At 52.3% G+C, this 14,657-nt stretch overlaps 1 protein-coding gene across 1 annotated transcript; it reads right to left on the reverse strand.

The window, feature by feature from the left end:
* Window positions 1-886: 886 nt before the first annotated feature.
* CEACAM18 (CEA cell adhesion molecule 18) lies at window positions 887-14,341 on the reverse strand (the record flags this gene model as incomplete). Its single annotated transcript, XM_084906166.1, has 7 exons — window positions 887-1,345; window positions 1,657-1,718; window positions 3,683-3,818; window positions 6,188-6,460; window positions 9,241-9,522; window positions 12,166-12,516; window positions 14,290-14,341. The coding sequence occupies 6 exons, from the start codon at window positions 14,339-14,341 to the stop codon at window positions 1,700-1,702; spliced, it is 1,113 nt and encodes a 370-aa protein (XP_084762292.1). The 3' UTR covers window positions 887-1,345; window positions 1,657-1,699.
* Window positions 14,342-14,657: the final 316 nt, after the last annotated feature.

A 14,657-nucleotide genomic window follows, 5' to 3' on the forward strand; every position in this document is an offset into this window, starting at 1 on the left:
GAGCCACACCGGCCAGGGCTCCCTCCCTCCCTCCCTCTCTCTCTCTCTCTCTCTCTCTCTCTCTCTCTCTCTCTCTCTCTCTCTATCTCTCTCATAGCAATAAACACATTTGTTTAGATACTTGTGAGCACATCCACAAAGACAACTCAGAAAGAAAGTTCCAGAAATGGCATCATGGGATCTGAACTCACTTCATGCTGTTTTAACTTTATTGATTATTTTCTGATTATAAAAGCAACTATGAGGCCTGGTGCACGAAATTTGTGCATGGTGTGGGGAGGTGTGCCCTCAGCCCAGCCTGTACCCTCTCCAATCTGGGACCCCTCCAGGGATGTCCAACTGCCCGATTAGGCCCAATCCTGAACAGGCAGTTGGACATCCCTCTCACAATCCAGGATTGCTGGCTCCCAACTGCTCACCTGCCTGCCTTCCTGATTGCCCCTAACCGTGTCTGCCTGCCAGCCTGATCACCCCTAACCACTCCCCTGCCAGCCTGATTGATGCCTAACTGCTCTCCTGCCAGCCTGTTTTCCCCTAACTGCCCTCCCATGCTGGCCTGGTCACTCCTAACTGCCCTCCCCTGCAGGTTTGGTTGCCCCCAACTGCCCTTCCTTGCAAGCCTGGTCCCTCCCAACTGCCCTCCTCTCCTGGCCTGATTGCCCACAACTTCCCTCCCCTGCTGACCATCTTGTGGCGGCCATCTTGTGTCCACATGGGGGCAGCCATCTTGTGTGTTGGAGTAATGGTCAATTTGCATATTACTCTTTTATTAGATAGGATGTACACACTTTGTGAGGAAAAAACACACAAACACCCAAACAAAACATTTTAGACTATACAGTGGTGTGTAAAGAAGAACATGAAGCGATAGCCATGCTCCTGGTGAACGTTTTCCGCGATTTTCCTACAGGTGTGTATGCATGTGTGCATACACGCAAAATGAGGAAACCCCTACATACATGCTGTATATACTTTATCTGTCTCAATAAATTAATCTATGCTTTTAAATAACGGCGGCCCCGTCAGATGCTGCTTTGCATGATTAAGCATTTCTAACTTGTCGGGGTGTGAGTGTTTTCCCGTGCTTAGTAGGCACCTTTCCCCAGCACGGTTCGCCCCGGGTCACAAATTAGCTCAACACGCGCTGTGCCCCTTCTCAGCAATCCCCGGCTGCTGGGCGCTCCAAGGCTGTGCCCATGAGTGGGGACAGGAGTGATGATAGCGATGCTGGTGCTGGTGCCATGGAGGGTCTCCATGGGCAACGCTGAGCTGGGGCATCTTTGCAGCACGTCTGATGGTCCGTGGCTTCAGGTTCAAAAAAGTGGGGACCTCAGTAGCACGTTTGCTGGGGGGGGAAGAGGCATTGGAATTAGAACACAGAGCTCCCCGCAGGACCCACCCCAGCCTGCAGCCCATTGGCCGGCTCTGATGGACAGGCACAGCAGCCCATGGCCATACTGTCTGTGATGTCCCATCCCGGGTCCTAGGTGGGGCCTCCAGACCTTCTCCAGGAGCCTGTGTCTCCCAGCTGCAGGGCACATGTGTGACTGTGGCTGCTCCCTCTCTTCACAGTCCCCTGTGAGTACCAGCCCCCACAGCCAAGCCCGCCCCTGTGAGGACTCTCAGTTTTTCTCCATCACCCCCTGTCCCTCTTACCTCCTTGTTCATTGGTCTCCTCCTCCAAGTTTAAGGTGGACACTTATATAGCCCGGCTTCTCCTGTGGAGAGAAATCAGGGAAGAAGTCACATCTCAGGCCCATAGGAAACGGAGAGAAAGCAAGAGAGTCCTGGGCAGATGAGGAGGCAGCTTTGTGTTCCAAACCCTCCAGGGGCCTTCTAGTTGTAGAATTTCCACTCAGCCAGCCTTCCTGTGGTTCTGGATGATGTCCATTTTGTCTCTTGGTTGTAGTTTTGAAATTGTTGTGCAAGGCAGTAGTCTAGGTGTTTACGTATGCCGCCATCTTGGTTTCTCTCCACTGGGCCCACCTTCCCACACTTTCCAGGCAAGAAAGCTCCAAACCTATTTCTCTTGTTCTCCAAAAGTGAAATATTTCCTGTAGCACACTCCAAACAAGTCAGTCCAAGACTAATGAGGCTGCTAAAATATTCACTGCTGGTATTAGTGGAGAGAAATTGATGCCGAAACCCATTTGGCTCAGTGGATAGAGCGTCGGCCTGTGGACTGAAAGGTCCCGAGTTCGATTCCAGTCAAGGGAATGTACCTTGGTTGCGGGCACATCTCCAGTAGGGGGTGTGCAGGAGGCAGCTGATCGATGGTTCTCTCTCATCGATGTTTCTAACTCTCCACCCCTCCCTCTTCCTCTCTGTAAAATCAATAAAATATATTTAAAAAAGAAGAAGAAGAAGAAGAAGAAGAAGAAGAAGAAGAAGAAGAAGAAGAAGAAAAGAAATTGAGCACCCTCATGTAAGGCATTTAAGGGAAATGAATGCAACACAATTATAGCCATCAGTCATTAGCAGACATTTTAGTTTGTTATTAATAACTAAAGGCCCAGTGCACAAAATTCATGCATGGGTAGGGTCCCTAGTGGCTACTGGCCAAGGGAGTCTCCCTTCCCCCCAGCTCCCTGCCACTGTGGCTGCCACCAGCCCCAACCCATGGTCAAACTCCTGGTCAAACTCCCTCTTGAGGGGACAATTTACATATTAGGCTTTTATTATATAGGATTATGTGTAACAGGATATTATAAAAATTAAGTTACGGAATTTTTCTTAAAATGTTTCTCACATGCCGTTGTATTGGCTGGGCCACAAAAATATTCATTGTGGGCTGTGAGTTCGACCTGCTTGGCTCAACATTCCCCATACTTTTTGTTTCTGAGGTCTTAAATTGGTTGCTGGAGGAAGATAGCAGGGGCAGGGGATGAACGGAGGGAAAAGAGGCTGAGCATACCTGGGGAAGGAGTTAGCATGACCTGGCCTAATGACTGATGATGTCGACGATGATGGTGATGATGATTTATTTCACACCTATTGTATGCCGGGCACTGCGGTAGATGATTTATAGAAATTTCTAGCCCTAGCTGGTTTGGCTCAGTGGATATAGCAATGGCTATATGGACTGAGGGGTCCCAGGTTTGATTACTGGTCAAGGGCACTTATATTGGCTGCAGGCCTGATCCCTGGCCCTGGTCAGGGCATATGCAAGAGACAACCAATCGATGTGTCTCTCTCGCATCGATGTTTCTCTCTCTCCCCTTCCCTACCACTCTCTAAAATTCAATGAAAAAAAATATTCTTGGGTGAGGATTAACAACAACAACAACAACTACTACAAAGAAATTACCTTGCCCTAGCTGGTTTGGCTCAGAGGATAGAGCATCAGCCTGCGGACTAAAGGGTCCCAAGTTCGATTCCGGTCAAGAGCACGTGCCTGGGCTGCAGGCTTGATCCCCCATAGGGGGCGAGCTAGAGGCAGTCAGCTGATGATTCTCTCGTCATTGATGTTTCTCTCTCTCCCTCTCCCTTCCTCTCTGAAATCAATAAAAATATATATTAAAAAAAAAAAGACCTGTGTGTCTGCTCCATAGAGTCCCTGACAACCCAGTTCCCAGCCTGTCCCTTTCCCCTTCGCTCTGCTACCTCCATTCCAGGGAGTACTGGCTTCTGAGCCCCAGACCCCCAACCTAGTGCCCCACCCTTGACCCCGAGCAACAGGTACCTGGTGGACAAACGAGTGACGAGGACGTAGATCAGGACTCCACAGAGGTAGACTCCGCCCAGGGCCGTCATCCCGATGAAGAACACCAGCAAGGGCCCCGAGAGGTAGAACTCTGGCCCGCCCACAGGGATGGTCCCTGTAAGGAGAGGGAATGTGGGGGTCAGGACCGTCATTCCATCATCCCTTCACTCACCCACATGCCTGTTCTCCAGAGACCTGTTAGGACCTGCTGTGTGCAAAACCCTGTCCGGGCAGGAGGAGCTCCACAGGAAGCAGAACAAATGTCCCGCCCTCACGGGGCTGACATGGCAGCTGGGAAATGAAGCAAAGTGATGTCTCGTATTCTTGCAGAAGCAATGAGTGCTCTGGAGAAGAAGAGACCCACAGGAGGGGACAGAGGGTGAGAGGGTGAGAGGGTGAGAGCGTGCTGGGGACACAGGGTCACGCACTCCTTGCACAGATAGCACAAATATTCACCGAGCAGCAACCATATGCCTGCGCCCTCTCCCAATCTGGGATCCCTTGGGGGATGTTGGAGAGCCGGTTTGGGCCCAATCTCCACTGGCCAGGTGGAGGGACCCCACTGGTGCCCAAATCTGTGCATCGGGCCTCTAGTCTGATTAATAAATGCTCTTGCCCTAACCGGTTTGGCTTGGTAGATAGAGCGTGGCCTGCAAACCGAAGGGTCCCAGGTTCAATTCCAGTCAAAGGCGTGTACCTTGGTTGCAGGCACATCCCCAGTGCAGGGTGTGCAGAAGGCAGCTGATCGATGTTTCTCTCTCATCGATGTTTCTAATTCTCTGTCCCTCTCCCTTACTTTCTGTAAAAAAATCAATAAAATGTGTTTTTTAAAAATTAAAATATATTTTTATTGCCATGACTGGTTTGGCTTAGTGGATAGAGCGCCAGCCTGCAGACTGAAGGGTCCCAAGTTCGATTCCTGTCAACGGCATGTACCTTGATTGTGGGCACATCCCCCGTGTGGGGTGTGCAGAAGGCAGCTGATCGATGTTTCTCTCTCATCAATGTTTCTAACTCTCTGTCCCTCTCCCTTCCTCTCTGTAAAAAAATCAATAAAACACTTAAAAAAAATAAACGCTCTTAAAGGATTCAACCTTGCCTCTGTGTATTGGCTAAGTGGCCACAGGCAGCCACGGACCCGTGTTGTGTCTGCTATCAAAGCCATGCTTCAGCCACCACCTCCACAGCAAACATCTCCTTTCTCTGAACCACTTCCCCTCCGTCTTTCCACTTCCTCATCAGGGAGGCAGCCCGGGGAGGAGAGGGTGAGGGCAAGAGCTGTGTGGCCAGACTGCCAGGGTTTGAATCCTGCCTCCTCAGCTGACTAGGACTGGAACCTTGAGCAAAGCACCCAGCTCCCCGAGCCTCAGTTTTCTCGCCTGTACAATGGAGGCGATGTGTGCAACAGGCCCCTGCTCCGAAGGGAGCCTGTGAGGCTCGCCCAGGTCGGAAGGGTAGCAGGCACAGAGTGTGTGCTCAGCCAATGCCCCGGGACCCTTATCTCCCTGGAATTCACACCAACTCAGGTCTGCCCCAGCCAGTGTGGCTCAGTGGATAGAGCGTCAGCCTGTGGACCGAAGGGTCCCCGGTTCGATCTGGTCAGGAGAACACGCCTGGGTTGCAGGCAGCCGATCCATGATTCTCGCTCATCATTGATGTGTCTATCTCCCTCTCCCTTCCTATTTGAAATCAATACAAAATACATCCTATCTAATAGAAGAGTAATATGCAGATTGACCATCAGTACAACACACAATAGCTGCCCCCATATGGTCAAAGATGGCTGTCCCATTGTGGACACAAGATGGCCACCACAAGATGGCCAGCAGGGGAGGGCAGTTTGGGAGACACCAGGCCTGCTAGGGAGGGCAGTTGGGAGGGACCAGGCCTGTAAGGAAGGGCAGTTGGAGCCGATCAACCCTGCAGGGGAGGGCAGTCAGGGGTGACCAGGCCGGCAGAGGAGGGAAGTTGGAGGCAAATAGGCTGGCAGGGGAGCAGTTTGACATCAATCAGGCAGGCATGGAAGTGGTTAGGGGGTGATCAGGCTGGCAGGCAGACGCGGTTAGGGGCAATCAGGATGGCAGGCAGGTGAGCAGTTGGGAGCCAGCAGTCCTGGAATTGGGTCTAAACGGGCAGTTGGGCATCCCTCAAAGGGTCCCAGATTGGAGAGTGTGCAGGCTGGGCTGAGGGACACGCCCCCCTCCCCCGGCCCTGTGCACGAATTTTGTGCACCGAGCCTCTAGTTAAAAAAAAAAAGAAAGAAAAAGTAAAAATAAAAACTCAACTCTGAGGACCCTGGGAGCTTCCTAGAGGAAGCAGCTTTGGGCTCCGACCTCAGAGGATGGGAGGATTTCACGCAACCATTGGGAGCGGGGCCTGGCCGGGCGGGGGTGGCAGGCGAGGACGGGCACCCGCTCCGCAGAGGGCCCGGGGGTGCGGAGACGTGGAGCGTGTGAGCCCCGGACGGGGAGCGGCCGCACTTACGGGGCCTCTGGATCCGGACGTCCCTGTAGAACCTCAGCTGGGTCACAGGGCTCTCGGCAATGCACCTGTACCTGCCCATCTGCTCCCAGGTCAGGCTCGGGAAGCTGAGGCTCGCAGCCGAGCTCAGGAGGGAGCCGTTGTGGATCCAGCGGTACGTGGGCCTCGGCGAGGAGCTGGAGCTGCACTCCAGCTGCACCACAGAGCCGACCTCGGCGGGCAGGACGCCGCTGAACGTGGAAGGCCTGGTCTTCAGCGTCACGCTGTCCGGTCCATCTGCGGAGACGGGGTCTCAGTGTCTGACCCCCTCCCACCCCCGCCCCTCAGTCCACACAAAGTCCTCCCCAAGGTGCTGCACCCCGAGCAGGCCCCTAGACCTACCCCCAGGCAAGGCAGCTGGGCCAACAACAACAACAACAACAATAATAATGTCTTCTCCCTGACTGGTTTGTGTCGGCCTGCGGACTCAAGGGTCCCACGTTCGATTCAGGTCAAGGGCATGTACCCTGGTTGCGGGCACATCCCCAGTAGGAGGTGTGCAGGAGGCAGCTGATCAATGTTTCTCTCTCATTGATGTTTCTAACTCTCTGTCCCTCTCTCTTCCTCTCTGTAAAAAATCAATAAAATATATTTTAATAATAATAATAATAATAATAATAATAATGTCTTCCGTGATGAAGCATGTACTATATGAGCCAGTCCCGTGGTAGCCCTTTATGTTGTCATAAAACAGGGGTAGCCCGGCCGGCATCGCTCAGCAGCTGAGCGTCGACCTATGAACCAGGAGGTCACGGTTTGGTTCCGGCCAAGGGCACATGCCCGAGTTGCAGGCTTGATCCTCAGTGAGGGGTGTGCAGGAGGCAGCCGATCAATGATTCTCTCCCATCATTGATGTTTCTATCTTTTGCTCCCTCTCATTTCCTCTCTGAAATCAATAAAAATATTATATATTTTTTTAAAAACAACTACAACCAAAAAAAACAACAAAAACACACAAACAATTAAAAACAAAACACAACATTTAAAACAAAAATAAAAGCCCTAACCGGTTTGGCTCAGTGGATAGAGCGCCGACCAGTGGACTCAAGGGTCCCAGGTTCCATTCCAGTCAAGGGCATGTACCCTGGTTGCGGGCATATCCCCAGCAGGGAGTGTGCCAGAGGCAGCTGATCGATGTTTCTCTCTCATCGATGTTTCTAACTCTCTATCCATCTCCTTTCCTCTCTGTAAAAAAAAATATATATATTTTAAATAAATAAAATAATGAATAAATAAATTAATTAATTAATAAAATAGGCGCAGAGTGGAAACTGACGCATCTTGCCCACTGCGTGCCAGGTGCTGCTCTCAATACTTTACACAGTCCCTTAGTTCCAAAGGCAACCCCCGGGTGGGTCCACTTTATGGATGCGGAAGGCGAGGCTCAGAGGAGAGGACTGGGGTTTAACCGTCTTCTGTGGATCTACAGAAAGGTTAAGCAAGTTCCCCTGTGGCCCCAGGGTGGGAGAGCATTTCTCTGAGCAGCTGTATTGGCCCTGGGGCCTGGGGCCTGGGTCAAACCTCCAACCAGTACACAGTGGATGAAGGCCGGGAATTGCCTTCTCCACGAAGACCCAGAGCTGGGGCTTTGAACCCAGATCCGGCTGGACTGCAGGCTGGCTCCAGATGCTGTCCCCTAGTCTTCCCTCTCCTGCCCTGCCCCATCCTCACATGCCATTCCAGCAAAAGAGTGAGGAATGGCGGATTGTCAGCAGAGAAGACAACACACTGAGCTGGGAGAAAAGGAGAGAGAAACTGCATAACCAGACATCCTGAAAAGAGAAACCACGGAGAGACAAAGAAATAGCCCACACGAGAAGGAAAAGCGGGCATCACCAGATAAGGAAGTAAACAGATGCTATCTGAAATATAGTGGCAACCAAACTCTGGTAAAAACTGCTGTTTGAATTTTAAACCTGCGAAGGCAATTTTCCTGTGCCTGGGACCATAACCTTTGGAGATTAACCACTGAGTTCTGCTTCTGCAAGATAGGGCCACATTCCAATGTCCAGCAGGATGTGACTGGGAACGACCCTGCAGGCTGCCCCCAGTTTTTAGAATATAGTCTTTAGGATTCAGAATTTAGAACAAAGGAAAACTCCTGTGGTTTGAACTGTGGCAGAGCTCCCCAGCGGTGGGACGGTGCAGGGGGAGAGTTTGGAGAGACTTGTTTTGTTCATCGCGCGATGGGCTTAGGGAGGATGAGTTCAAGTTCTGGGCAAGGTTACAGGCAGAACTTCCTCTTTTTTTATTAAAGAGCCAGCCCTATGTGCACTTAGTGGTTATCTCAATGCTGGCCTTGAAAACAATATATTTCTATCCAATTGAGAAAGTGCACCTGGCATGGGATTGAGATTGTGGGCATATCTGGTCTCTGGCCTGCAAGGTCAGACAGCTAAGTTTATCTTCATCATTCTTCAAACGGGCTAGCAGGGGTCTTCAAACTTTTTAAAATGGGGGCCAGATCACGGTCCCTCAGAGAGCTGGAGGGCCGGACTATAAGAATTACTAATCCCTACTGTAACACCTTGGCTGTGCTCACTGCCCAAAAAACCTGGCGGGCAGGATCAGACTCCCCTGGGGGCTGCATGTGGCCCGCGGGCCGTAGTTTGAAGACCCCTGGGCTAAAGCAAACTAGAAAGCAACATTTTATCTGGGAAGAACAGCAGGAAGTTCCAAACAACAGTTTGTTGCAGAATGGGGGTTTTCCTTCTCAGAACCTTTAAAAAGAACTATCTGCCCCAAAAGCAGGGCAGTCGTGTGGAGTCCGCCTGCGTGTGGTGCTCTTGCGGCTGTCCTGGCCAGATATTTCAATAAATCTTTGCCTTTTTTTTTTTTTTTTTAATAAATCATCAGCCTTCGATGATCTTATTTTGAACCCAGGGTTCGACCCCACAACACTGTCCCCTTTCTCCAGTCCTGCCCGTGGAACCCCTATGCCCCTAAGAAGGCCTCGGAGCCCAGCCCTGGCGCCACACCCATGACCTCCCCTTCCCCCGCCCCCCCAGACCACGTACAGGCCACCTTCAGAAAGAGGGAGTCGCTTCTCTGAGCAAACCCCACGACGTTCGTTACGGTGCAGTGGATGGTGACGTCGAAGCGGCTGGGCTGGAGGAGGAGGAGGGTCTTGCCGTCGGGCGAGACGGTCACCCGCTCGTTGCCGGACGCCTCTGCGGAGTTCACGTACCACCGGATCCGGGTGGCGTCGGTGACGTTGGTGTGGCAGAAGGCGGCCATGGGGTCCCCGTACTCCACCAAGGAGGTGGTGTTGGCCGAGATGCTGGGGTCGTCCCCCCACTCTGTGGGAAGAGGGGGAGATCAGCCATGGGGTCTGCCTCCCCGAGCCCTGCTCTGTCTCCAAGGGAGGAGGGGTGGGTGGGGGGGTGGGGGGGGTTGGGGTATGTTGGGGGAGAAAGCAAGAGTTGTAAAAATCTAGCCGGGACCGGTATGGCTCAGTGGATAGAGCATCGGCCCGCAGACTGAAGCGTCCCGGGTTCGATTCCGGTCAGGGGCATGTACCTTGGTTGCGGGCACATCCCCAGTGGGGGGTGTGCAGGAGGCAGTTGATCGATGATTCTCTCTCATCGATGTTTTTAACTCTCTATCCCTCTCTCTTCCTCTCTGTGAAAAATCAATAAAATATTAAAAAAAAAAAAAAAAGAGTTGTAAAAATCTGGGTCGGGTGTCTGGGGTCTTGGCAGGAGAGCACCCCTGGAACTAAGAGGGACCCAGAAAAGCAGGGAGTGGGCACAGGGCGGCCGAGATGGGGGACACTTGCCGAGATGGGCCCATCATCCTCTGCCCAGAGCCACTGCTCTGGATCCCCTGCCACCGTGGCCAGGTCTTGGCATAAGCATGTGGCCGAAGGGTTGTGTCTGAACCCAGCCCCCCCAAATCGGGACTTCCCCGCCCTGAGAGCTGTGGGTCGAATTCACAGAGAGGAGGTGGAATTTGGACTCTTTGTCATAGTTGCTCTGCGTCCCATGTCTTTAACAAGTGCCCCCCTCCGACTTGGCGACAGACCCCAGGCCTGGATGGTACCTCCATTCTACAGATGAGAAAGAAGGCTGAGGACCACAGAGGGAAGACAAAGTCCCGAGGCCATGCAATATATACGGGTGGGACCTGTGACTAACCTATAGAATATAGTGAAGGAGGTGATGGCTGTCACACCCATCATGACCTTGTGTCTTATAAGACTGCTTAGTAGCTGAGAGAGAGAGAGAGAGAGAGAGAGAGAGAGAGAGAGAGAGAGAGAGAGAGTTTGGCTGACCTTGAGGGAGCAAACAGCCAAGATGTGAAATGCCTGTGTACTGAACCACAGAGCCATGGGGCCAGCATTTATGAGTCAACATTTATGAGGCCATGACTCAGCGAAGCCGTGCCCGAAATCCTTTATATATATATATATATATATATATATATATATATATATATATATATATATATATATATATATATATATATATACACACACACACACACACATATACACACACATACACACACACACACTGAGTGGCCAGATTATGATGATCTCTGAACGCATAATAATCTGGCCACTCGGTGTCTATCCTATATAATAAAAGGCTAATAAGCAAATTGTCTCCTCGACCAGGAGTTCGACCAGCAGGCAGGCCGGCCAACTTCCCATGTCCCCTCCCCCTGGCCAGGCTGGCTGGACCCCACCCATGCATGAATTCATTCACCGGGCCTCATATATATACTGAGTGGCCAGATTATTATGCGTTCAGCAATCATAATAATCTGGCCATTCAGTGTATATATTTATATTGATTTCAGAGAGGAAGGGAGAGAAATAAAGAGATAGAAACATCAATGATGAGAGAATTATTAATTGGCTGCCTCCTGCACATCTCCTACTAGGAGATGGAGACGGGGAAAGGATTAAGCCCACAACTCGGCACATGCCCTTGGCCAGAATTGAACCTGGGACCTTTTAGTCTGCAGGCTGACGCTCTATCCACTGAGCCAAACCGGCTAGGACCATGCCTGAAATCTTGACACAGAAACTGTGCAATAAAAAAACATGAGGTTCTTGCCCTAGCCAGTTTGGCTCTGTGATACAGCATGGGCCTGTGGATTGAAAGGTCCCAAGTTTGATTCCAGTCAAGGGCACGTGCCTGGGTTGTGGGCTGTATCCCCAGTGTGGGGCGTGCAGGAGACAGCTGATCAATGATCCTCTCTCATCATGGATGTTTCCATCTCTCTCTCCCTCTCCCTTTCTCTCTGAAATCAATAAAAAGAATATATATATATATATATATATATATATATATATATATATATATATATATATTTTAATGGGGCGGTTCTTTGTTTAGCTAAGCAGGTAGGCTATTTGTCATGCTGCCTTACTCACAGATAACTAACAACTGACAAGGACACTGCAGCCCCGCTGAAACCTGTTTGGCTCAGTGGATAGAGCGTCAGTCTGCGGACTGAAGGGTCCCAGGTTCGATTCTGGTCAAGGGCATGTACCTTGGTTGCAGGCACATCCCCGGTAAGGGGTGTGCAGGAGGCAGCTGGTTGATGTTTCTCTCTCATCGATGTTTCTGGCTCTCTATCCCTCTCCCGTCCTCTCTGTAAAAATGCAATAAAAAATATTTTTTTTACAGAAAGAAAGGAAGAAAAAGAAAGAAAGAAAGAAAGAAAGAAAGAAAGAAAGAAAGAAAGAAAGAAAGAAAGAAAGAAAGAAAGAAATATACTGCAGCCCCGTGAGTTTCTGAGATGGGTAGAGAGTGACCCATCTCCGGGCTGGGGAGGGGTGGGGGGAGCTAAGCTACATCTGCTGAGGCCCCGGGGGCCGTCCGTCCGGGGATGGGTGGGAGACTTGGGCGGTAAGATCACCGAGGCACCCACTCCCCATGCCACCAAGTCGGACTCTCAGGCTGAGGGAGTGGGGCGCCCTGCCAGCTCACCCTGAACCTCCAGCCAGCCCGTGGCTCTCTGGATCTCGTTGCCCAGGTCCACCCGCACCGTGTAGTTCCCCATGTCGCTCCGCAGGGCGTCCCTGATCACCAGGCGGCCTTCATCGGTCACGGTCTCCCGGAGGCTGTACATGGGCCCCAGCTGCCAGGCACTGGAGGACGGGAAGTAGCTGATGATCATGGAGTCCGCGCTGTCCCTCTCGCCCCGGTGCCAGCTGTACTCCTGCACGCCCTCGGGGACGTTCTGCAGCTCCAGGGAGGCATTAAAGCCCTCCATCGTTGGGGACGAGGTGATGGAGATTTGGCCGGAAGCCTGGCAGACCCCACAGGCCAGCAGACTGGCTGAGGGAGAGAGAGAGAGAGAGAGAGAGAGAGAGAGAGAGAGAGAGAGAGAGAGAGAGAGGGAGGGAGGGAGGGAGGGAGGGAGAGAGAGAGAGAGAGAGAGAGAGAGAGAGAGAGAGAGAGAGAGAGAAATTTCCATCATCCAGGTAATGATTCTCAGACACCCTGTCCTCTCCTCCCCATCCACTCCCCCCTCCACCCTGGTCCGTTCTCTCCTCCTTGTCGTCCAGCCTGGACACATCCTTGGACCCTCCCCAGTGTCCTCCAGCCCATCCTCACACGGCAGCTTACAGATCCTTGCAAGGCCCCGTGGTGGCCCCTGCTCTCTGCCCCTGCTCAGATACTCACCACGGCTCTCTCACTGCTCTCCCATGACGAAGTTCAAACTCACACCCTGAGTGAGAGAGCTGGCCTTTCAGACTCCTTTAGACTCCTTTCCCATCCCAACTATCCCACCTCCTCACCCCATTCATTCATTCATTGCCCTCCCTCATTCATTCATTCATTCATTCGTTCGTTCATTTGTCTATTCATTCGTTCATTTGTCTATTCATTCATTCATTTGTTCATCGTTCGTTGGAAGTCCCAGTCACACACCCAGCCCTCGTGACCCACCGCCCTCTCTCCTGACCGAGCTTTCACCCAAGCCGTTCCCCACTTCTGGCCCGCGGGTCCCCACTTCCTCCTGGCTGACTCATGCCTACCCATCCCTCAGCTCTCAGCCTGGGTCTGAGGGCCCCGCCCCGGGGGGCTGCCCCAGCCTCCTGGGCCCCCTCCTGGTCCCCACCACCACTCTGGGTTTAAGGAATGGGGTGGCTGATGGGCAGCTGGCCCTGGAGGTGAGCCTGGGGAGGGCGGTCTCGGTCACCATGGCAACGCCAGCCCTCTGTGAGCACGGGGCAGAGCCCAGAGGGAGCCCTGGGCAGGAGCATCTGGGTGGAGGATAAAAGTCCCACAAGATGCCAAAAAACGGTTTGGCTCAGTGGATAGCGAGTCGGTCTGCGGACTGAAAGGTCCCAGGTTCGATTCCAGTCAAGGGCATGTACCTTGGTTGCGGGCACACCCCCAGTAGGGGGTGTGCAGGAGGCAGCTGGTCGATGTTTCTAGCTTTCTACCCCTCTCCCTTCCTCTCTGTAAAAAGTCAATAATAAAATATATTTTTTTAAAAAAAGTCCCTAAGACTTTGATTTAATGTCAAAATCCAGGGGAGTGGATGTGGATGGAGCTGGGGATCTGTTGGGGATCTACTGATCTGCGGACCCAAAGCCTTGATTCTGTGGAGAAGGCCTTCGGGTGAGGGACTGGGAAGGGGCCCAGTTGGAGAGGTGGAGGAGGGGGTCAGGGAGACAGGGCACCCAGGGGAAAGTTCTGTGTGTGTGTATGTGTGTGTGTGTGTGTGTGCGTGTGTGTGTGTGTGTGCGTGTGTGTGTGCGTGTGTGTGTGTGCGTGTGAGAGTGTGTGTGTGTGTCTGTGTGTGTGAGTGAGTGTGAGTGTGTGTGTGTCTGTGTGTGTGTCTGTGTGTGTGTGTCTGTGTGTGTGTGTGAGTGTGTGTGTGTCTGTGTGTGTGTGTCTGTGTGTGTCTGTGTGTGTGTCTGTGTGTCTGTGTGTGTGTGTCTGTGTGTGTGTGTGTGCGTGTGTGTGTGTGTGTCTGTGTGTGTGTAGAAGGGAGGTGGTGGGAGTTGTACCCAGGTGTGTGAGCTCATGGAAGTCCTAGCGAGGGCCCCGTCTCCCTCCCCTCCCCCATCCAGCCCTGCTCGGTCGCCTTTCTCTTACCCACAAGGACCAGTTCCCTCCAGGGGCTGCGACTGGGTCTGGGAAGGTGCATGAGCGCCGGTGGGTCCTCCCGGTGGAGGGGGATCTCTCCAGAGTGTGGGATCCGCCTCTGCTGCGCCAGCACCCACCCGTGTGTCTCGGGTGCAGAACTGCCGAGTGTCCATCGCCCTCCCGCCTCCAGGATTGGACTCTGCACCGCGGTGGGTGGGGCTTGGGCAGGACGGCCTCTGAGGAGCTGGTCATTATCTTTATGGCGCTGCGTTGCCTTTGTTTACTTAAGCTATTTATTTATTGTTTTAAAATATATCTTATTGATTTTTTTACAGAGAGGAAGGGAGAGAGATAGAGAGTTAGAAACACCGAAGAGA

This window comes from Pipistrellus hanaki (assembly GCF_964339955.1).
Source record: "Pipistrellus hanaki genome assembly, chromosome: 15".
NCBI classification, from domain to species: Eukaryota; Metazoa; Chordata; class Mammalia; order Chiroptera; family Vespertilionidae; genus Pipistrellus; species Pipistrellus hanaki.